Raw genomic sequence first — 25,575 nt, 5'->3', positions numbered from 1 at the left:
GCCAGCGGGTAAATTTTACCCACGCACATGACAACTGTATTAATATGGCTAAAGAACATATTATTTCACTGTATTATGCCACTGTCTTCACAAAGAAGTGTCTAGAGTCATGAAATGATTGTCTAGTCATCAACTATATTTTTATCCTGTTGTTTTATGTTCAATATTTTTTTAATACAGGCTACACTAATCCATAATGGTCAGTAGCCTAAGCTAAAAAAAAAAAGAAGCCTGCACTGACAACGGAAATTAGAAGGTAGTAACCTAAATATTTGGGTGGTGTAGGCTAATATTATCATACAATGTCATTAATCAATATATTAAGATAACCCATGATATTTAAATGACTAAAATAGCCTACAGACAATAATGAGCAATAATAATTCACCACACTGCATAGGATGATGCGATGACACATTCAAGCGCACAGCTTCACCTAAATATTTATTAATTTGTTTAGTTATATCATTTATAATTTGAATAAGAGAACAACACCATTAAACTTTGGGTAATCAAAAAATGGTTTTATTCATTAGCCTACATCATATAGATCGGATTTTTTTTCTTCAGGAAACGGCCAGACTAGAATAACAACACAGTAGCGAACAATAAACGATATGGCAAGACACAAATTAAATAATTAAACCAAAGTTTGACCAGTTAGAGTAACGTGAGGCTAAAACATGTAAATATGATATCTGGATCACTGTCAGATGAGCCGTCAAATGCGGAGCCGACCCAGGACGCATAACTTACCATCAGATTCTCCATCACTCATAGCATTTAGTGTTTTTAATACCTAGAAATGTACAATGTTAAAACATAAGCGGCAAGAAAATGACAGCGTGGAAATACATGCATTATATAGGTGGGTAAATTTGCCCCGCTGGCGCTTATTGGTATAAATGCCCCGTGTTTTGATCTGGTTTTATCTAAATAATTTTTAACAACATTGGATTGTAAATTACATAATTTTAGTAAAAGTCAATGACTGAGAGACTTGAATATTTTATTTAAAATCTTTTATGTACATTTGAAAAACAGTTATGTGTCAGGGTTGAGTACCCTCCCTGACTATAATACGTCTCAGAAATATTGATAAAAAGTATGATACATTTTCTGCACCACTATTAAAGAAACCTGAATGATGTCATTTCTGGTAAATGATGTCTCATATGTGTGGATACTAAATTATTATGGGCATAGAATGGTTAGTGTGACGGGGTTGAGTTCAGACTGAGGGACATAAATTTACATTTAAATATCTTGCATTTTTTTTGTTAAATATATTTTACAAGAAAGGAACACAAATAAATGCTTACATTATTGTCAAAAACAATGCACATTTTGTTAATAATTTTCTAAGTACAAACTCAATGTAGTGCTTCAGGGACATGACAAAAGGCATGGTTTAAGATAGATATAAGACATTATTTTATGTTAAAAAAAATATAAAATAATAATAATGCAATAATTATTTTTATTCCTTATAATGGGCATACCAAAGTATTGTGAAAAGCCTCTAACAATTCATTTTGGCGAACCACCACTTCAAACTCTGGGGGACTGAAATATTACAAAATCCCAGGAATGACCCATATATAAAGCAGAAAAAGCAGCCATTGCTCCAATTTTCAGTGTCACATGAGCCATTCAGCAATCATTTTAATATGCTCTATTAACTAATATCAATTATTACTGGTGCTTAATTATTATTAATGGTTTATGTTGAAAACTGTTTTTGCTGCCTTGTATTTTTGTGGAAAACGTGATGCTTTGTTTTTTTCAAGATTCTTAGATAAATAGAAAGTTCAAATTAATTTTTAAATAAAAACTTTTTTTTTAACATTATAAATGTCTTTCCTGTGACGTTTGTTCTTATCTATCTATGCTGAAAATACAGTTGTACATTACAGGAATTACTTGTTAAAATATATTTAAATAGAAAATATGATAATATTTCAGAGTATCATTATTATTATTTATTTTAACAGTATTTTTGATCAAATAAATGCAGCCTTGGTAAGCAGAAAGAGACTTTCTTTATTTTGCATAAAGAAAAGAAAAGAAAAAATCTAAACTATTGACCAGTATCATATACAACTTTAACAGAGCCGACACGAACACACATATAGGGTAGTCAGCTGATGAGCTCTTTGTTTGCTTTAATTCTCTTAATCAAATGTTTCTCTGTGTATGTTCTCTTCAGGATTTGTGAGTAGTGTTCTTTACCTGGAATTAGGCGATTAAATACTATTAAAAGAAAATAAAACTGACTGATGCCTTCAACAAAAGCTTATACCAACAATTAATAACCTTGAGGCTGATGGAGGGTTTGTCTTGAAAGGTTTTCACAAAACTGTTAAAAATCAATTCTCTATGGAGAAAATGAATGCATTTTTTTACTTCCAGAAACCGAATGTTGCACTCTGTTGCCTTTTTGATAGAGTTTGTTTACTGTAGAGAGTGCATGCACATTAACTGGACTGGCCTGATATAACAATACAATTTGTATTTGATATTGCTGTTGTTAGCTTTTATAGCCGTCTTGAAATATATTCTTGAAATGTAATCTTGACAAATTTGGTAGATTTTGGTTTCCCCCATTCAAGAAGATAGGAGCCTCGCTTTTATTCCCATGTTACACCTCTCTTTATCTCCTTGCACTGGCTACCGGTCGCGGCACGAATCAAGTTCAAGACGTTGATGCTTGCATATAGAACAGCCACAGGCTCAGCACCTGCCTACTTCCACTCACTACTACGAATTTACATCCCCTTCAGAAGTCTGAGATCCGCTAGTGAGCGACATCACTTTCCTGGAAATCACTTTCCAGAACATTCTCGTTCACCACTCCTGGCTGGTGGAACGATCTTCCCACCCCTATCCGGAATGCTGAATCCCTGACAATTTTCAAGCGACAGCTGAAAACTCATCTCTTTCGAAGCTACTTGACTTCATCATAAAAAAAAATTAAAAAAAAGTATCTCTCTCTTTATTTATTCCTTCTCTTTCTAGCTTGTACTTATTTGAACAATGTCTAAGAACTTGGTATTACAACCACTTCTTGTGTCTGTTTGCCTCTTTAAGAAGAATCGCTTTATGTATCCCCCAATTGTAAGTCGCTTTGGATAAAAGCGTCTGCTAAATGACTAAATGTAATAAAAACAGATAACACAAATATTATTAAATGTTTGAATCGAATTGATTTTGTTCAGATTTAACTTTCAGACTTTTTAGTTTTTGTGGTCATGTCTGAGATATCAGTTACCATAAGTATATTTACATGCATGCTCAAACATTCAGTAAAAATAAAACAATAATGTGCATTTTAAAATGGCATATATAGAAGTAAATAAGGCTACAATCGGCCCCTATATTGTGTGATTGCTATGAAAGTCAGAAGTTACTAAAACATGTATTTAATGCTTTAAATATTATTTAATGAATTGTGATATGTATACTTGGCTAGATGAGGCTGTAGCTTGAATATGAAAAAATACTGTTGAGATCACATTTAAAACTCTAGAGGAGGCATATGTGCTTACCAGGGCCCTTCTTTTGGAAAAAAAACTGAGATGTTGGAAACTTCTTGGCTCCATTTGATGCTCTTGTTGCATTTTGGAAGAAACAATTGAGATACTAAAAAAAAAAAAAAAAAAAAAAAAAAAAAAAAAAACTTCATTGTGATTTTCCTTCCTTCCCATGTGTTCTTGATGTATTCAATCACAGAACAGCTGGAAATATCAGCCTGGAACCAGGAATGATACAGTATAGTTCCAACTTGAGACGAGTTCAGACTTGTGAGTTTCTGAGTTTGTTTGGGGGGAGGGGGTGTTCAGTGACATACTATTTCCACGTCGCTGTCCCACATGGTAGTTTATACCATTTATATCCTCTTTGCATTTGCAGACTTCCACACTTGCTTCCACATGGCCAAACCTGCTTCTCTGTTCCCACGTGTGATTCACATCTTACCCTGTAATATTAAATGACTCATTTTGGCCCAACCAGCAGACAGCCACATTAGTAGTCTGGACTGCATTTTAGGCCACTTGAACATCGATAATCCAAAGAAAACCTGTGTGTGTGCACGCTACATATTAGCCTTAAAGCTCTTAACTTAAACGGGGAACTTTCTCTTTGCCTTGGCTCACGACCAGAGCAGAGGAATGGAAAGGAAGACATGGGAGATTTACAAATGAGTTGTCTAAATGTGTGATGGGCTGAGACATGAAAATTATTCATTTTCCTGGAGCTTCTGAGCTCGGGAACATGAATGATGGGAAGTTCAACAGATCATGGAAGTTGGACCCTCAAGAGCTCCCCATCTGTACAGTGTTGCCTTGAATGTGGGTGAAATTTCTGTCCACATACACATACATATGGATTCATTTTCAGTCCCTAACCACATTTCCTCTCTCTCACTCTCTCTGAGAGGGAAAACACTTTCCCCTCTTTTCTGTTTCTGAAGTCTGGCTGTTGCAGACAGAGTAATGATTTCCCGAGAGACAGACAGTCACCAATAAAGGGAGAGAAAAGGAGGAAGAAAGACAGTGTGAAGGACAAAATATTGGGAAGAAAATAAATAATCTGCTCTATGACTCCCCACTCAGTTCATCCACCATGTGCTGCCCATTTTCTGCATGAGTGAAACTGCCTTTTGTGAAATATATCCTCATTTCTTCCTCATCAAATCAAGGCATGTGCATACTATATGTGAGTTTAGATTGTGAAGTTTGCAGTTTTCTGGAGTAGCTTGTGAAAATTAGTGGTGGAACTAACAATTTTAACTATGAATACATCAACAAAACTACAATGACTTTTTTCTCTCATGTATTTTGCTAAAGCCAAGCAGGCGGAGGAATAATCAATTCACTCTCTGTTCTGTCCCTCATATAAACTCTCAGTTTGTTTGGTTCGATTCCATGAATCATGCAAGCCTGATTTATACTAGTAGTATTATTAGTAGTAATTTCTTTCTTTTTTTTTTTTGGTGCCATGAGTCGGTAGCAAACCATCATGTTGTTCCAAAGCTGTATGAATTCCTTTCCTCTGTAGAACATAAAAGGAGATATTTTAAGAAATGTCTCAGGGTTTTTTTCCATTCAATGGAAGTCAATGGGCTTCAACATTGTGTGGTTCCCATCGTTCTTCAAAATACATTATTTTTTGTTCCACAAAAGAAAGAAAGTTATACAGGTTTGGAATTGAGATTCGATTTTTTTTCTAGTTTTACAAGCTGTATTTTTCAAAAGTGCAGGTTCACTGTAGTTAACTACTTACTTCTAGCGTAAACAACTACTGAAACATTCCTGTAGCTCAAATAGTACAGCTAGAAACACCAAGGTCAAGGGTTCAATTCCCAGAGAAATACCTTGAAACACTATACTTAGAAATTGTTTCATAGTAGCATTAATTATGTTTACATGCACTTTAAAAGTTAGATTTTGGTCAGAACAAAGCAGTAATTTATCTTCTTAAAATGCTATTCTTGTTTTATTTGGACTGTAAAAGTTTCAGAATTGTTTTGAGAAATTGGATTACCAGACCTAAATAATGCGCCTGTAGCTCGGCTTCATCCAGCATGTATACATGTTAATCAGAGTCAGACAACTTGAACTGTGGCTGGACTACTCAAAAACTCGATTTTAACTGTGAATGTAAACGTACTTACTGAAAGTTTGAAAGTACTGACCTACTTAAAACCTCTCAACATGCATCAGAAAAAGTGAAGAAATTGCAGTAATTGCTTACAGGGATGCAGGCACACACAAGTTCTCTCCAACACACACACACACATACATTTAGTCTCCTCAGGGTCTTTGCGGTGCCTGATCCTTTTCCAGAGCGTGACCTCCAACTCACTCGTGCCATTCAAACCAATGTCCTTTTCTGCTCCTTTTTTTTTTGCTTCTCCCACATGTCCTGTTAGTTAGAGGCAAGTCTTATATCAGAGATCAGAGACAAGTCTGTCTCTCTCTAACTCTCTCACTATTGCTCACACATACACACATGACCATATGATGTCATTCAAAATCACTCACTCAAACTGGGGCAAACTCTTTAGCAGCTGGGCATTAAAGAGCCCACTGATTCAATCCAGCAGCATCAGAAACACCAGCTGAGAGAGAGCTACATAAAACATCTCAGACTATAGGCACTGCCGTGGGATCTGTTTTGACTGCAGGGATTGAGATAAGAAACAGTCGAGGAATCTGATCTTGGAGCAGTATGCATTCTTTGGGAACACCGGATCAGATTAAACATGCAGTCTGGGCTTGCGTGTGCTTTATTTATCTGGAGAACGTATGTTTAAGAGACTAAGTGATTGTGAGGTTAGGATTGTCAGCCAAACATGCTGCCTGGTGTCTATCAGCCAGCATTGACATATATTTTAAGAGCCTGTAGAGTGCACTGCACTGACCTGAGTGAGTGGGGGGGGGGTTGTGGTGGGTAATAGAAAATTTAGCCTAAGACGCCTTATAAGGATTGCATTGCACATTTTGTATTTATGGGGTCAGTAATGCTCCTATTTTGGTTACATGACTAGACTCCTTTGCAAATATTACAGGGCTGTGTGAATGCAGTAATTGCTGAAATACAAATGCCAAGTTTGAATTCCTGCAATCTTTAGCTTGGCCATCTGTTTTTTTCTGTTAATGAAACACTCTTAGGTTATTTGGACTTGGTTTGTGATGTTGCACTAATAGTAACTATATCCTAAAAGAGAGCCTGGTGTGTTTAGTGCATTGCAGTTCGAATTCAGGCTTGAACCTTTTCAGTATAAACAATCAGGATCAAAAATAAAACCTCAGCTTCCATTTATAAACCACGGTGAGGCGGCTTCCTGTGTAAAAAGACATTATAAAACTGTTCAATCTGTCCACCTCAGTACACAAACCACACAGATGTTTGGTCTGTGGTGGGCTACACATGCTAAGTGCCTGCTGAGAGAATAATGGTCATTAAAAGAGTTTAGCAATCTACTTCTTGGAGCATTACTTTAGCCTTCAAGTCACTGTGTGAATGTGTGTGCACTTAAAAACACGTTTATGCCTGATGAAGAGAGTACAACATCTGTTCCTGAGGCCTGGTAAACTTTCCCTCTTTTTACATATTCCATTGTCTTTACCTTCCTCAGCCTAATTTACCCTTGCATCTAGCTAAATTGGAGAAAAGCTAAATGAAGGGAAATCCTGCCATATGTCAATCTGAATGGTGTCATATAGTTACCTACTATTTACCAGCTCAGATTTGTTTTAGAAGGATATATGGCACTATATAGGTAAAAAAAAAACTCTTAAAATATAATAAAATATAAAAAAAGATTGGACAGTGACAAAAAGTGCTTACCTTCCAAAAAATGTTGACTGTCAACATCAGGATGGCAAATTAAATATTATAGATAAAAAAAATTATAATAAATAAATATTATATAATATTATAGCTGCTTTAATAATATGAACATAATAATATAAACATTAAACAAACATCGAAATTAAACAGGCAAAATATATAAAGTAAAAAAACCTCAGAATGTGTATCTTGCAAGTATTAGAATTGCAATATTAGTCTAAATAAAGTCTAAAGGAATGCAAATAAATTTAGTAGATAATATAGAGTTTTCACCAGAAAAAAATAACTTGTGTCTTTTTTATGCTTTTTCTAATGCTAAAAATGTATATAATGTGTACCATATTCATGGAATGTGCTATAACAGCAGCGCTGTGTTGGTTCTTCTTACCGGTGAATCGATCTTTATGAGGGCGATATCTGCTTTTTCATCAACATCCTTGATCTTAGCATCATACGAGGCTCCGTTTTTAAGCTCCACCTTCACTCGGTTTTTATTGGCTACCACATGGGCGTTTGTCACAATGAGGCCATCGTCAGACACCACAAACCCTGATCCACTCGCCACTGCCATTTCACGCTTTGAGTACACCATCCTAAACAAGACAGAAAGTGTATGAAAAAGAGATGGAAACAGAGGTAAAGAAAGAGACATTTGGTCAAATATTCCTCTTTAATATAGACAAATGATAATGTGAGAAACTCCTCTTTAATGTAGACTAATGATAATGTGAGAAACTTACTTGCGGTACAGTTCAATATGAACCACGGCAGGGGCGATCTTCTCTACAACATCTGCAATGAAATTGTACTTGTATCTCAGGCTGTTGGGGTTATCATGGATAGCTGAAACAAAACAAAAAGATGTAATGAGAATGTATAACAGAATAAATGGACAATAGAGGACAAACATCTGAAAATATCAAATGACATCACTTAAACCGGATACGGAAAAGAAAATGAGACTAGTTGTTAACTAAAAAAAGACAAGTGGTGGGATTTTTCTGTGTAAATATATATATGGGACTTCTGTTGCTTACGTAATCAACATCACTCTCTCTCTCTCTCTCTCTCTCGCTCTCTCTCTCACACACACAAACACACACACACACACAGAGACACGTGAGGGGCAAGATCCGAGGAGTCTCTTGGAGGACGTGTCTGGAAATGTTGACTCCCGTCCTCTATAATTTCACCATGAAGGAAAAGAAGTGAGGGATATTTTTTTTCCTTTCAACCAAAAGAGTTTATTATCAGCACTCAAAAGCTCATAATATACATAAAGTGTATGAAAATTGCTCTTTTAAATTCACTCTTTCGTTTCATCACCCTCAGGGTCAGACTGTTTTGGTATGCTTCACCGACTCAAACGCGCAGACGACAGCAGCTGTCATTTGATCCAATCAGTAAGACGGTCGCTGCAATGATGAAGGGGCCCTTTTAATTATACAGGATCAGGGACCCCAAGAAGACCTGGCTGTTGGAAAGCATGCAAGTTCAAAAGACAAATGTGTCTGTGGCCAGATGGGTTTGTGCTAAGTGAGGCAACATTAAAATGAAAGAGTGGAGTGGTTTATGAAGAGTTATAATGTTTGCTCAAGTGTAATTAAAGTCATATCCAGTGTGGCGCTGGCGTGCATTCTGACCCGAGTAATTCAACCTAATTATAGTTTTAACACCAAATCTTCTCAGTTTTGTGGAAGAAAATGTTCCGGATCATTTTCTCATCTATTTAACAACCTAACTCTTGACTTTTCGCTTTCTTGTGTAAATACATATACTGTATATGCCAATAATATATGCCAAATATATATGCACTATTGTTCAAAAGTTTGGAATCCATGCAATTTTTTAAATCTTTTTGAAGGAAATGCCTTATGTTCACCAAGGCTGCATTTATTTGATTAAGAATTGTTAAAACAGCAATATTATGAAATATTACTACAATTTTATATTTTAATATTTAAAATGTACACAAGCTGGATTTTAAGCAGCCATTAATCCAATCTTTCCTTCAGAAATCATATGCTGATCTGATGCTCAAAAAATGTCTTATTAAAGCAGAAAATTGTTGTGCTGCTTAATGTTGTGGAATAGAAATCTTTTGTGACATTGTCTTTACTGTAGTTTTGACCAATTTAATGTGTCCTTTTTTGCATCTGACCTTATTGCATATGCATTTGTAGTTTCCCTTTCAGATGTAAAATTCATAGGAGTAGAGTATTTAAATAAATCATGCAAGGTGATTTACTAAGGTTTGCATAGTCAGTGTACTGGTATTTGCACAATTATTAACCACTCAAAAAAGTATGTCTTAAACCATTTTATTATTGGATGTACGCTAAAATGTGTAATTAAATAAACATGTATTTATATCTATCTATCTATCTATCTATATATGTATATATATATATATATTATTACAAGTCCTGACTTGTTTGACACAAACATGAGTGGTGATGTATATATACAGTATCATGTGAATACTCATATAAATATATGTGCTTGAATATAAAGAACGCAAATAAACTCTTCAATCATCAGACTGACTGGACTGGAGATTCACTCAGGGAAGTTGAAGGCCAAAGAATTCAGAACAAATCCTCCCTTTAGCCATGAAAAGTATTTGTTTTTTTTCCTCTTTGAAAGAGAGACCTATGATTAGGTCAGATGCACTGGCAGAAACAATAGAATCAGACACACTTGTCTCATCTTGGCCCATGCTCAGGTACTGCAACCCAAGAGGATCACAAAGATTTAAACAAATCTATAACCTCTTATCTCTGACAGAACAAAACCTTTCTAGGCATTTTATGAATTGTTAGTGCATATTCTGCCCACACTTCCACTGCAACCTTCAAAATGATTTAACCAGTGCTATTGTTGATGCATTTATGGTTTAAGACTCCATAACCTTTGGTCTCAGAGTTGCAAGACTGTAACATCTGACAGTTAATCACATTACCAAACCTGACAGAACCGAAATCATTGTTGACATTCACACCTGTATGCGCTTATGCATCTGCTGACTCCTTGCATCCGATGAAATGTTTGAACATACAGTACTGGGAACAGAATTCAAACCATCACAACTAACCATCCTCTGCAGACCAACAGGAAAAAGGAGAGAAAAGTTTATTTTATGGCGACAGAATATCCAGTGTGGTGAGACTGACCAGCTCCAGACCAACTTTAAACAAGGCATTCAATCCAAAATCACGTGTTTTGAGAAAAGCTACCAAAAGAAAGTAAATAAAAAACAGCCATAAAACTCCTGGTCAAGATGGACAAAGTCCACTTTAAAATGATGCATCAGTAATCTAATAATGTAAAACACCTAATTATAAAATGGAGAGTTCTGACTCTAAATTCTGATTGGATGAGCCTTTTTAAGATGCTGTGCTGCTTGGCAAACGTAAACATCCTGCAGTTTGGGTAATGTACTATAGCACATCAGAACAATTGCTTGTCCTCATTTCTGTCAATAATAAATCAAACTATTTATTCAACATTAATGAAAAAGAGTACAAGCTCACAACACACCTTACCCGTGGTTCAATCATTTTGATGCAAACCTGGCTAATTACTTAATTAGCAAAATTTTTAGTAAAGTTTCATTTTTTTGAACTACTGGGCTGGTATCCAAACCTGCCAAGAATGTGCTCGGCTCTGGACTCAATACATCAAAAGCCTATGTTTAGTCTGCACAAATATGAGGCCTTTGTGCTTTCACTGAAACACTGCCAGATATATGACATATGGTCTGAGAAAATGAAATTACATTTGTCCTAGAGATCCTGGATGTCTCTCCTGGGGAGGTGGAGATATGCAGCCTGTAGAAAGCAGGTTGGATCATTAATACAAGCACTACTTTTCTGTTTGATTCCAGAATAAGTCATCTTGAAATTTGGTGTATACATAAAACTATTCATATTGAATGTTTACGAAGAAAAGCAAAGAATTTAGGAAAACAGATTTTAAATGCTGCCTAAAAGTGTCCGGTTTAATTTTAAAATATATTTAGCATGTTACAATAGGTTTACTCTATCCACATTTGGAAGACTCCAAGACAATAAATCTTCTAGCCAGATGTTCAAAGAGTTTGCTTTCAATCAACTCTACCCAACTCTACTTGGGTATTTCTACCCAAGCCAGGAAATTGTAATAATATTTGCTATTACCGTTCAAAAGTTTGGGGTCAGTAGGTTTAAATTTTTTTTTCGAAATAACATTTTTATTCAGCAATGACAGATAAGTGACAGTAAAAATGTTTATAATGTTAATGAATGGTGTTTTTTAAACTTTCTATTCATCAAAACAATATATCAAGGTTTCCACAAAAATACTAATTATTCATAATAAGAAGAAACATTTTTTGAGCACCAAATCAGTAAATTAGAATGATTTCTGAAGAATCATGTGACTGACTACTAGAGTAATGCTGCTGAAAATTCAGCTTTGTTTATATTTTCGAATGCAGCGTTAGTAAGCATAAGAGACTTCAAAAACATACAAAAAAATCGTACCGCCCCAAATCTTTTGAACAGTACTGTATGTGGATGGAGGTGAAGGGTAAATTGTTCTATTCTATTCTGAATCAGCTTCTGCACAGTTCTGGCATAGGAAGAGTTCACTCCTGGCTAGCACAGTTCTCACAAAAGTCAATAGAATGGGTGAGGGATGAAACCTTGTGAGCATGATGAACAGGTCATGCCTGTGGCTCTGAGTTATAGTTATGGTGTCCAATTACAGTTGTGTAAGTGCTGTCTGAGGCCTCTCTGCAGGGTTTGTGAAGGATTCAGACTAGAGAAGTGTGTTTATTTGAGTTCAGTCGAGGCCTATGTAGGTGAGCAGAGAGCAGGAAATGAGTCCTAACTGTGGGAAAGTTCTACTGGCCTATTTTATACTACAGAAGCACAGAAACCAAAGGAGAGGTGGCTGTCGGAGAAAGAGGGCTGGAGAAAATGTATTTGCAAGAGTTTGAGGAAAGGAAGAAGCTCTAGGCTCCAGGGCATTGAGAAAGAGACAAATGCATTTGATGAATCATGAAACATTAATAATGAGTCCCTTCTTGTTCTTTTCATGATCCAGTCATAACAGATATCATTCACACTTATGTGCCTGTCTATTCTTGTTCTCATAGATAGGCTAATTTCTAGACTGAGCATCTACTTGTAGATCCGTGCGTGTTAGTATCAGTAAAAAAAAGAGTTCAAGCATTTGACTACACTCATAAACAAACATGTCTTTCATAACATGCTAATTGAAGATAGTTAAACAAAAGCCGATTCTAGACAAACAGAGCACACACACACATATACAAAGGACAAAACCTTACTCAGAATTTAAACAATACACATTATCGAAACAAAGAGACAATGAAAGGATGAGACACTTTTCTAACTATATCAATCCATACCTTCTCACACACACAGTCATTGTGGTTTAGAGTTTTAGAGAAAAAAAATCATCAGCAAAAGATCTAAGAGGCTGAGATTCATTATTTGGGAGTTACAAGCAGGATATGAAGCAAAGAGTCCACAAATAAACAGGTACGGATGACCAGACTGGTAGACAAAAGTGACAAGGAATCTAAAACAGTGTAAAGTATAAAAGAATGAGTGAAAAACAACAGTGATAATGAAAATCAGAGTAAATCTCACATATATTCAACCATATCAATCATCTAGAGACAAATTTTATTTGTACTCTGGTATAATTATACAGAAAATTAAGCATATTAAGCATGAGCTTGTGTTAATTTAATGTTGTTATTATTAAATAAATTCTCATTACTAAAAAGCAAAACAATATTTTTTATTAATGTAATTCAAAAACAACATCATCATCAACAAAAGCATTATAAAAAAAATGTATAGTATTCATACATCATTGTAGTTTTGATTGTACAACCATTAATTTATGCAGATTTAAATAAAAAAAAATACTGTTACAGTCTAATATCAAGAATCACTGTACATAAAATAACAGGATTGAATGTAATACTGTCAAAGTGCAATAAATAAATAAATAGGCTATTTTCTTTACGAAAAAGATATATATATTTTTTCTTTTCAAAAAGAAAGAGAAAGAGAGCAGCCATAGAGACAGGTGAAATATGTGCATTGTCAGCATTTGTAGGGCTACTAAACAAATCTGCAGAAGTCTGGATGGGACAAACCTCTGAGCGCCTATGAAACCCACAGAACTAACACATACAACATAAAAAAAAAACAGATAAATGTGCATAAACCACTGCACATACACTCTACAGAGAGCAAATAAAAGCTTGAAACATAAAAAGACAGATATGCTGAGAGAGTGTATCATGACAGAATTTCAGTGCTATGGTTATATATAACACTGCATTAAAGAACTGTAATTCTTGGTTCTTAATACACACAAAAAACAGCATAAGCAAGAACAAAGACCAATCACAATGAAAAATTGCCAGCAGAAAAAAACAATGCAAAGACACAAAATACAATAAGCTCTGGGAAACAAGCCTGAAATGCTTAATGAAAACCATGCAAAAGAGGAAGAACACTGCCATGAACTTAAAACACACACACTGCCCACTACTCTCTCCAGTTCAGGGCCCGTACAGAGATTTCAGGATTACAGTTGAGATCCAATATGAATAAATCATTCACATAAACAAGAACATTCACTTAATCTGTTTCTTATTGCTTATACATAAAACTCACTTCGCAGGCAGCTCATTAGGTTTTGGAACAATTGTAAGTAAGTTTTAAGATGCCCAATTTTGCTAAATTTTCATTTTAAGATTCTCTTCACAGTGAAGGCACTCACATAATGCATTGCAACAAGCGAAACGAATAAACTCAAGATGGCAAACAGAGATGAAAAACAAATGTTAATGATACAGCAACTTCTATTTAAAAAAAAACAATTATAGTATTGAACCAAATATAAGACTATGTTTTTTTCTTGGAAATACATTGAAAAAACGCGGTCGTCTTATATTCAGGGTCTAGATTTTGACATGTCAATAATACACCCACAACACTAGGTAGCGCCAAATACGCATAAAACGAGTGTGCCATGAAATACGTAATGTAATGCGTGTTGTAAAGATCGCGAGTAAAAACAAAAGAATAAGAAAAGCTTACAGCTGCATGAGTCGTGACTGTCACCTTAGCCTGATGGGACTAAACTCCCTTTGTGATTTTAAAACGTAAGACTACCCAGATTTGAAGACTACAGTAAGATTTTACTTCTACTGTTAATACGATTTTGGTGGGCTACTATTAGATGGATAGCCTAAATGTCCTAATTCAGATGGGCTGTTTTTTAAATTTTTTTAAATGGTTTATCAAAAAGTGTATATTTTTTAAATGTGATTGTTGGTACATTTTACCAGTTTTTACCATACTTTCAAAACAAAAATTAAAATAGGAAAAATATGCAATATGAAAATAATTGAAGACAAAATGTGTTTTACTGAGAAAAAACAAGATTTGGTTTTTAAAAAGCCTTTTCCAAAAGGTACATCTGGAAAAAGGGGGGTCGTCTTATAATCAGGGTCGTCTTATATTCGGGCCAATACGTTACTTTATCCTATATTTGCGTGTGCTGTGCATTTGAATTATTATTAAAGGAATAGTTCACCCAAACATGAAAATTTGAGAAATTGAGAAACAGAACTTTAGCATTACATCACTTGCTCACCAACGGATCCTCTGCAGTGAATGGGTGCCGTCAGAATGAGAGTCCAAACAGCTGATAAAAACATCACAATAATCCATAAGACAACTCCAGTATATCAATTAATGTCTTGTGTAACACAAATTTGCATGTTTGCAATAAACAAATCCATCAAGACATTTTTTTAATGCCCTTTTCACTGGAGAAGGTGGATAACGGCCAGATGCGATGGTTTAAAGTTAAAAACGTCTTGAAGGATTTGTTTATTACAAACACACTTTTCACTTCACAAGACATTAATTGATGGAATGTAGTCGTGTGGATTACTGTGATGTTTTATCAGCTGTTTGGACTCTCATTTTGACGGCACCCATTTACTGCAGAGGATGCAGTGGTGAGCAAGCGATATAATGCTAAATTTCTCCAAATCCATTCTGATGAAGAAACAAACTCTAAATTTTTTATGGCCTGAGCACAGTTTCAGCAAATTTACATATTTGGATAAACCATTCCTTCAAAGTAATGTTCATGAGTCGAATGGTGACCCATACTTGGAATTAGTGCTCTGCATTTAACCCATCCAAAGTAAACACACATAGCAGTGAACACACACCCAGAGCAGTGGGCAGCCATTTTTGCTGCGGCGCCCGGGGAGCAGTTGGGGGTTCGGTGCCTTGCTCAAGGGCACCTCAGTCGTGGTACTGAAGGTGGGAGACAGCGCTGTACATTCACTCCCCTACAATCGGTACGAGACTCGAACCCGCAACCTTTGGGTTACGAGTCCGACTCTCTAACCATTAGGCCATGGCTTTCCTCCTTGGGCCAGCTTTAGGCTCCAGTAGACAGCAAGGCTGTTTAGTAGGTTCTAGAACAGTGCTAATATAATAGCTCAAGGTGCGACGTGAGTCTGGAATGAATTTGGTGCCATCACTCCCATTCCCCTCCTTGGGCTAGCGATGTGCAAGCCATTTCCTTTAATCACAATCATCCAAAACAGACCAAAACCTCTAGTCTTGCAGGAGGGCGCCTGGATGACTTACTTTCTGCTTCAGTAAAAATCTGTTTCCTGATGAATGCATAAGACTCACAATATGACCTAAATCTGCAGCAAGCAAAGAAGAAGTGTGCAGAGAAGCAGGCAGGGCTTTGGATCCAGATGCAAATGACATCATGAGCTCTGCGGCACAGTGTGTTTTCTTTAGGAGAGGCCAGGACTTGGAAGCCACAGACCTCTCACAGCTTGGCACTTTGCTTAGAGCCTTTATTAGGCCAATATGCAGAGAATAGACATGTCAACAGTTATGCCAAAAGTATCCTCAAATTTAATCTTTTAAAGAACAGGCTGTGGAGTTCTGATACTCAACAGCTGATTTAAGGAGTTTATACTACTGTAGCACAATTGTTTGTGAGCCAACAAGTGCGTGAGGATTCACTATCACAAATCCACTATCCAGACCAAGACAACTATCCATTTTCATCCACAATTTAAGAGCCAGCGCCTGCCAAAATTAATACATTGAGGCTCTTTCAGTAAGAATAATGAAGAAACAGGGAAAAAGATAAAGAGAGAGCACATTTCATCTCATTTAAGGATATAAAATAGGAACTTTATTGTTGTAATGCAATCTCATAAGATTAAACCCTTTACAACCTGCTCAAATTCATCTCTAATAACCTTCTATCTTACACAAATACACATACACAGTAAATAAGATGTGAGAGGCTTCATTTTAAGAGGTGAAACTATATATTCTGAGGGCACACACACATATACACAAAAAGAGCCACGAGCTGCTCTGGTTTTTGTCCATTCAGTGGTCTTGATGAGTCAGACTGTGTTTGTGTACCTGATGAGCAAGTGCTATGAGCAAACTGCACGTGAGGGTCAAAATGCATTAAAATAATTAATTATGACTGAGTGCAGAGACTTGCGTAAAATATATAGATGCATGGCTGAAGTTTGATCACTTTACCCTCAGTTTGAACTTGTGGATCACATAGGCCTTGTCCAAATACTGTAGCAAGAATGGTACAATGTTCATCACAAACACGATGAAACGGACACAAACACATGCTTGACTCAAACATATACTGTATAGTTTCTGTTACTTCTAGAGACTGAAAGGCATTTTCTTCCTTATATGCCAACCAAATATGACTAAAATCAGTCTGTCTGCTGTTTAATTGTATAAAAAGTAACCAACATTCCCAAACAAGAGGGTTTACAAAAGGAACAAGATCATAAAAATGGGGTGCACTGCACAGTATTGCAGACGATTTTGGCCGATGATGAATATACCATCCGGCAAAGATGTCATCTGCATTTGTTGTCAACATCTGGACTCTCTCTTTCACGCAACCAATCCATCATTCATTCTCTCACATCTATCTATCTATCTATCCACCATGTGAAATTAAATAGTTCACATTATTAATTAGTAGCCTATTATTTAGCACTCATGGACGTATACTGTACCACTGTAAAAAGTGTAAAAGAACAGGTAAACCGTGTTCTGTTTGTTTGGGTGAGGTACTCACCAGTCCCACAAGCTCCGCGCTGTATGAAGAGCACCGGCGGCTGCTGCAGGCTCTGCGCTCGGTTACTGACCCGCTTCAGTTCGCATATGTTCCGATAGGAGACTCCGTCACTGCCGCACACCGGGTCGCTGCTTTTACACACGCAGACACCGTGTTTCCCCCTCCTCCTGACGGTAGCGGAGTAGCCCACTCCTCCGGTCACGGAGCACTCCAAACTCTCTCCACACACCGGGTCCCCCAGCTTACCCACCCCGCCGCACGCCTCTCCCTCTCCGGACGCGCACACTAGGCAGCAGTTACAGTGATCCATCACCTGTCCTGTCGGACAGTCCTTTGGCATCGACGGACACATGGACTTATCACACTGACTCGGACATCCGCCGATCACATAGCGTTTACTAAGGCGCGCATCAGTTTGCAGCGATGTTACCAAGAGGCAGATGCAGAACACAGTTATCCAAATCATACTGATCAGAGTGAAATAAATAAGGAATGTAAATAGAGAACTTCGCGGTCTTTAGTTTCTAACGAGACCAACTGACCTGCCTCCAAACGGGAATAATCTTTGGACCGAGCTGTGTAAACTTGGCGAGCCGCGGGAGCGAGCACAATGCGTGTCTCTAGAGTTTCTGCTTGCGCAGCGTTTATAAAAGCGCTCCGGATTCCACGCGCACACTTCACCACAATGACAACAAGCGCTGCGATTGGCCTGGATGTGGGAAAACTCTTTCAGACTGTTGTGCAATCAGAGCAAAGCGGTCTCTGATGCAAATCCAGTTCTTGAAATTGTAGTGAAAACCTACCTCTACAAAAACACATAGCTAGTACACCATGGTAACAGTTTTCGACAAAAAAAGATAATGAATTAGATAAACAAACAAGCAAGCAAACAAATAAATAAAATAAACTGCAAATTTGAAAGAACTTTTAAAGGATGTTTCTGTCATTTTGTAAAGGTATAGTTCACCCAAAAACATTACATCACTTGCTCACCAATGGATCCACTGCAGTGACTGGGTGCCGTCAGAATGAGAGTCCAAACAGCTGATAAAAACATCACAATAATTCATAAGTAACTGACACAACTCCAGCCCATCAATTAACATAATAAGTGAATAGTTGCGTGTTTGTAATAAACAAATCCACCATTAAGACTTTTGGCCAAAATAAGAGTCCATAATCCACATAACTCTTCCTCCAGTGAAAAAGCCAAAACTCTGTCTTCTCACATCAAAATCCACAGACTTATTTGTTTAGAACTGTTTTCAGTTGTATATGGTGCTTGATCTGTGCATATTTCTCTCCTGATTCAGACAAGATGTCTTTTCATTGGAGAAAAAAAGCTTATTACAAACACGGAGCAAAACATTTGGTTGAACTATTCTTTTAACCCTTTGTTACTCAAGGAGAGAGAATTATAACGACTCAGGTGCCAGTAGTTAAATGAGTAAAAAACCCACAGGAAGACAAATAAACTAATTATTATCTACCACAAACATGCACAAACACACAGTAAGAATGTGTATCCGGGTGTATTTCCATTGTTGTTATGGAAAACTAACACATTTATGAATCTAATGGTAAACAGACCCCATCCTCCAAATAGCAAATTAATTGAAACCATAATTAAAGCTTGCAACAAACAGTTATTTACTTGTGGCAAGCTGAGCTTCAACTTCCTGCTATAATTTACAGGCGCTTGAATTAAGCCTGATAAACATTTTTGTGGTAACACATGGGCAGCAGAGTTTACGAATGAGAGTGAGTCCAGGAATTTTACAGGCCTATAATACGTCTCGCAGAGCTTGATCGCACACAAACTACATGTCTGAGATTCTAGTGGTAGGTCTATATTTATGATGCTGTGTGCAAATTTTTTTAAATTAAAAATAAAAATAATTCTTCTAAATACTGACTTTAAACACTTTCACTGACCAGAGCCATTGGCTGTTTTAGTGCTAGCGTCTTTAAGAGGGGTTTGGCCATGGGAGAGGCCCCTGGCCCGAGGACTAGAAGGCTGGGTTGTTTTTGTGGTTAAGTGGAACCGAGAAACTCAAAGAGGGTGATTTTATGGTTTTCCTCGTGAACAAAGACTATTAAGTTTGACAGTTCTGACTAATGGTTTGGTTCTCTCTTCAATTTCAATGACAACAACCGTGAAACACAGTCAGCACTATAGGCAACTTGGAAAGACATGTCTAAAGATGGCGAGTGAACAAGAGAAATGTACTTTTTGCCTGTATCCCAATAAAATCACCGTTCAGGCAACATAAATCTGTTAATTAACTTAACAGTGGTTTTAGCAACTTATGTATGAGACTAAAATAATTATTACAACAGAAAGTGCTCAAAACACCCAGTTTTACTTTAGTTGCAGTCAACTGACGGCAGACAGCGTGAAGAGGGTTTTTTCTAACATTAACCCCCGGAAAGCTGCTGGTCCAGATCATATTCCAGGTTGTGTGTTGAAGGAATGTTCAGAACAGTTGAAGGATGTCTTTACGGACATGTTTAACATCTCCCTTAGCCAAGCCAGAGTGCCACTATAATACCTTTGCCTAAGACGCCAAATCCAGTCTCCATGAATGACTACCGTCCTGTAGCCTTGACCTCGATAGCTATGAAATATTTTGAGCAGCTTGTCATGAATCATATGAAGTCATGCCTCCCAACTAGATTGGACCCATTACAATTTGCATATAAAGCGAACCGGTCTACGGCGGATGCCCTATCCACTCTGCTCCACCTCACTCGGACACATCTGGAAAATAGGAATACTTATGCCAGAATCTTGTTAATTGATTTCAGCTCTGCGTTTAATACAATCTTGCCACAACAGCTTATTGAAAAGTTGATGTTGGTGGGTGTGGATCCTAGCATATGCAGATGGATTCTGGACTTTTTGACTGAGACGGCAGACAGTCCGATTGGGCAGCACAACATCTAAGTTGACTACAGTGAGCACAGGATCACCACAAGGGTGTGTACTGAGCCCTTTACAGTTTACGTTGCTAATGCATGACTGTTCTGTGAGTTTCAGTACTAATCATATCAAAGTTTGCGGACGACACCACAGTTGTTGGCCTCATCACTAACAACGATGAGTCTGCATATAGACGGGGGGTGACGCAGTTGACAGAGTGGTGTAAAATACACAACCTTTCCCTTAACACCAATAAGACCAAGGAGATGGTTGTTGATTTCAGGAAGACTGGTCATCGGCATCATCTCCCACTGACTATCAGTGGCCATGAGGTAGAGAGGGTACACAGTGTCAAGTTCCTGGGGGTCCACCTGATGGATAAGTTGACCTCCAGTGACAACACCAAAGCTGTCATCAAGAGGGCCCAACAGCGACTTCACTCTCTCCGCAGACTGAAGAAGGTGGATCTTTCTATCCCAGCCATGATTATGTTCTACAGAGGCACTATTGAAAGCATGCTCACTGTATCTCTTCCTGGTTTGATTATAGCACAGCAAAGAAGAGACATAAACTGAACAGGATAGTAAGGACTGCTAAAAAAAAAAACTATTGGTGTCTGTTTTTGCAGGACATTTACACTGAACGCTGCATGCACAGAGCAAATGGCATTATAAAGGACTCTACTAATTTCTTTCATGACATGTTCACACTCCTGCAGGCTGGTAAAATATACAGAAGTATCAGATCAAGGACTTCTAGGCTGTTAAACAGCTTTTACCCTACAGCTATCAGACTGCTTAATTTGAGAATGTGAACTGCACTTAAAAGACTGTGCTTTTTAAATTCTAATTTAGTGAATTTGTTTATTTATTAGTATTCTTATTTATTAGCTATTTGTATCATATTGTTGTGCACTGAATTACTGAGGTGTGGATGTGTGAAATGTAATTTCGTTTTTATGTGAAGCATAAAAATGACAAATAAAGGAATCTAAATGTAGTATTAGTTACTATACTATTACCATCCTACTATTAATAGTTTTGAGCTTTTATACTGACTTTTAATTTAAGTTGTAGTAAATTTATGTGCTTTTCAAATTTTTTATTATAGCTTTTCTTTTTTGTATATATTACCACTACTATTTGTTTTTATTAAACTTTAAATTATTATTTTTTTAAATAAATTTTAGTAGGCTTTGCAAAGGAAATTTGTAATATTTATATTGTATTGTTATTTCAGCTTTATTTCAATTACCAAAAAAAAAATTATTGGTGGCCAGGGTGGAGCCGAGGGCTCTGGCGACCGAGTCGGAGGTGGAGATCTGCAGCGGAGCCGGAGTGACTGAGGACCAAGATGGAGCTGGCGGGAGGGAGGAGCCCAAAGGAGCAGGTGGGAAGGAGCGACGAGGTGAAGCCAGAGGAGCAGAGTCCAGAGGCGATGGCGGGTCAACGCCCGACCAAGGTGGAGCCGGAGGGACGAGGGAGCCCAGTGGAGCTGGTGGAACAACGAGTGACTGTGGAGGTGAGGGAGCTAGGAGCCGAGGTGGAGCCGCTGGTTCACTCTCGGCTGGACTGGGAAACGGGAGCCCAGGAGAGAGGAGAGGGGCCAAGTCGGCCTCCAGATCTGTTTCCCAGTCTATTAGGTCCCCCTCTAAGTCCAGCAGTCCCAGATGCACTATTAGCTCACCCTCAGCTGCGGTGGTGCAGTGGGCGGAGCTCCACTCCGCGCTCTCACCGTCTACAGCTTGCTCCCTCGGGGCGGGCACTGTTGCTGGCTCTCGCACCTGGTCTGACGGGTTGGGCTCTGCCTCTGGGGCGATCCTCCGCTTAGTCGCTCGGCATTGCGCTGGCTCGTCGATCGCGGCAGGAATGGGCTCTCCGTCATCGGTGGGCTCGGGCGTGCACTCCACGCAGCGGGGAGATGGTGGGCTGGGCACTGGGTCGGGAGTGGAACTGGTGAGATTCTCCTGGGAACTGACGGGAAACGGAGATTCCGGGTAGCTGGTGAGACCCGCGAAGACCAGGAACAGTCTGGTGTGGCCCTCGAGTGATCGGTCCCCCTGCTCCAGCAGGAGGAGGAAGTATTCTGGGCGGGCGAGGGGATCCATAGGGAACACGGGGAAAACAGAAAACAAACACTGGAAAAAACATGGAAACAAAAACGGAGGGAAAAGCTCAGTTAAACTATTTCGGTTCAGTGTTCTGTCACAATTTGCCTACGTGAGGAGCGAGGAGTTAACACAAAACGAGAGTCTTTAATCATCTAGGAGAGAAACGCGGGGCTAACAGGAACAACGGCGTAGCACAACATGACGTAAGACACCGAACACCTGGCAAGGGGCAGACCACACTATAAATACACAACTCAACGAGAATAATTGGAGAAACGCAGGTGAACGCAATGACTAATTAGACAGGGGAGAAACTAGGTAACTAGGAACACATGGGGAGGAAAACACACTGACAGTCCAAGGGCGTGACAAATAATGTCATAACTTTGCATACATGAATTAACATTTAACCCTACAAATTAAAGCCAATGATTATGACTTAAAGTGATGGTTCACCGAATAAATAAATATCTTTTACAGAAAACTAAAGATGTGGAATAATATGAGGGTGAGTAAATAATGACAATCTTTTGGGTGAACTATCCCTTTTAAAACTGTTATTCTGACTGTGGTGCTCTACCTTTTCCCAAAGGCCTTGCAAAATCTTAACAAAATGATTGCCAGCATTATCCCAGCTAATGCCATTGGCGTCATGGTCTAGTTGGTGACATCACATCCTTAATATGACAGTCTTAGTGAGGTCAGTGCAAATTTACATAGGACAAATTGTCCAGCACATGGAAAACCATGGCTGTATTTTGACAACTGGACATGTTATAGAGCCAAGAATAACATTTGATAGTTTAGTCAAATTACCTAATCTATTTAAATAGCATTACAATTAACAAGTCATGTGTCCAGTTATTTACAGCAGTTTAACAGGTGTTTTTAGAGCCGCAATTAGCAATAGTTTTTCGACAGTGGCTTTGAACGTCCAACAGAGGGCAATAAAACCTTCGTTTTCACCAACTAGTAACAAATGAGTCTAGAAAAAACCAATACCAAAACATTTCTCACATCAATTCATAGTTTGTAAAGCTAAAATGTGATATTTAAATCAACAACATAAATTCAGACTTGGTTTATTGCTTTTTCTTATAATAAATAATATAAACAAACAAGATTAAAACGGTTACAGGACAAAACAAAAAACTGAGGGTTAAAACTGCCGGACCTTTGAGAGAAAAAGATGCAGGCACTTTTTTTAGACATAGGGCAAAAACGAATGAGTGCAAAGATAAACACACTGAAAAGCATTTCATCATAGTAGTCATACTTGAATCCCAATAACTGAACAATAATGAACAATTCAACAGCAAACTCTCACTCTTATGATCAGATAAGTAAAGTCATACCCAGAACACCAGAAAATGACAGGGATGTGGGCAGATTATTCAGCATCCGTCTACTTGGCTTTACTGTATCCAACCCAGTGAGTTATTACATAAACTATGGATTTAATTCATCACTTAGCAGAGCAAGAGACAAACAATAGTATTACAGCTACAATAATTCAACCTTATGTATAAGTGTGGATAAAAGATGTCAGTCAAAATAAACCCCAGCTTAGTCCACAGGATCAATTAGTCACATTAACAGCACATGGAATAACTTTTAAAAATAGGAAACTGTACAGAAAAAATGAAGTATGTTCTGTAATGCTCAGAGAAGGGGAATTCTTGGATATTAACAGGAATCACTTCTCACAAGCACAGCCTTTTCCGACTCCATTCCATGGGGCAGCGCAAATCTTTACTTCTTCCGACACAATCCCAGAAACTATTTCAGTTTAGGTGATATTTAATCCATATTCCTCAAATTTTTATTTTCTTTCAGCACTTTTCAAAATGTTTGGAGGTACTTGGAAGAATCTTTGGTGTCTGAATCATTGTGGTAGTGTTCCTGATCTAGATGAACATGACTGAAGCTCTTTTTATCCGACATAACCTCTTTTAAAGTTCAGAATTTGGTCAACAGGTCAGGTCGAATCAGTTTGGATCCGAACACCTGGTCATCTCTCCCTCCAATGACCCTTCCATCACTTAAACTCAGCACACACATCTTAATATTTCTGTGTCAGAGGTAAAAGTTTCATGTAAAACCGTCAGACCTCACTGACAGGAAGATCCACATTATCCAGATCAAGTTGGGGCAAGGGAGCGTCACACATTCCAAAGCTGCTACGTCGTCGCCACGGCGATTCGTGAGTCACTTGGAGAGGCGGGTCTCTTGTAGTGACAGGCGGGCATGTGGGCGGGGCAGGGGCAGCAGGCTCATGAAGTGCTCGCTGTCCCATGCTAGGCCTCGTGGGACCACGGCATTCTGGGTTTGCTGACACGGCAGGGCTGGCCGTCCAGGGAATGGCGTGACTCGTGTGCTGGCGGTAGAAACAGGAGCCGCCAACAATGAACTCCTAAATGGGAGGAATGAGGGAGAGAATAGATCTACATAAGTTCTGGTCTAAATGAAGTGTTTTTAGGAAAGCGTTAAGATTGATGCAGTGCGGTAATGATTGAGAGCAGTCTCAGCTGTGGAGTAAGAACACCCGAGAAACGCATTAGAAGTTTTAGATGAGCTTAGCAGTAGAAGATGAGAAGTACCAGAGACCAGAGCCAGCAGAGCACCAGATCAGAAGTGTTAGTACTCAGAGAGCCCAGCTGTCCCACTCACTGGAAAACACAACATGAGAGAGAGCGTGAGAAGTAGAAGCTGGGCTGAACGTTTGATTTTCCTGGTGCTAAAAACTAAGAGATGTGCTTTCTTTTGGCCAGCAAGTTTCCTAAAGACACTGTCATTAGCCAGATTTCGACGACAGCCCCTGTGTCACAATTCTTAAATATGAGAACATGAAGCACATGAAGAATATGAGCTTTAATAGCATCTCTAAATGTAACCTTCAGAATCAAAAACAACTGTTTTTGTCTGATTAATTTTCAAGAATCATTTCAGTCCATTCATAAAAGATTAAATTCAATATATA

The 25,575-nt window shown here is 38.1% G+C and overlaps 2 protein-coding genes across 5 annotated transcripts in view; both read right to left on the bottom strand.

Annotated features, from left to right (window-relative positions):
• Nucleotides 1–18,229, bottom strand: part of htra1a (HtrA serine peptidase 1a) — a 27,548-nt gene extending 9,319 nt beyond the window's left edge. The window contains exons 1-3 of the mRNA XM_016269771.1: nucleotides 17,563–18,229; nucleotides 8,100–8,202; nucleotides 7,748–7,952 (exon numbers count right to left, since the gene is read on the bottom strand). Coding sequence (XP_016125257.1) covers nucleotides 7,748–7,952; nucleotides 8,100–8,202; nucleotides 17,563–18,028 — 774 coding nt within the window. The 5' untranslated portion in view covers nucleotides 18,029–18,229. The remainder of the gene's footprint in view (nucleotides 1–7,747; nucleotides 7,953–8,099; nucleotides 8,203–17,562) is intronic.
• Nucleotides 18,230–23,661: 5,432 nt separating this feature from the next.
• LOC107583525 (pleckstrin homology domain-containing family A member 1-like) overlaps nucleotides 23,662–25,575 on the bottom strand; it is a 21,822-nt gene continuing 19,908 nt past the window's right edge. For 3 of the 4 annotated variants that reach the window (XM_016269768.1, XM_016269767.1, XM_016269769.1), the window contains one exon: nucleotides 23,662–25,008. In XM_016269768.1, the coding sequence (XP_016125254.1) occupies nucleotides 24,700–25,008 (309 nt within the window). In that variant the 3' untranslated portion in view covers nucleotides 23,662–24,699. The remainder of the gene's footprint in view (nucleotides 25,009–25,575) is intronic. The other variant, XM_016269770.1, reaches the window with a different exon arrangement.

The sequence above is a fragment of the Sinocyclocheilus grahami genome, unplaced genomic scaffold (assembly GCF_001515645.1).
Source record: "Sinocyclocheilus grahami isolate Dianchi unplaced genomic scaffold, SAMN03320097.WGS_v1.1 scaffold54.1, whole genome shotgun sequence".
Classification (NCBI taxonomy): Eukaryota; Metazoa; Chordata; class Actinopteri; order Cypriniformes; family Cyprinidae; genus Sinocyclocheilus; species Sinocyclocheilus grahami.
Note: the sequence above shows the minus strand (reverse complement) of the source record. Positions and strands in the feature narration are given on the sequence as shown.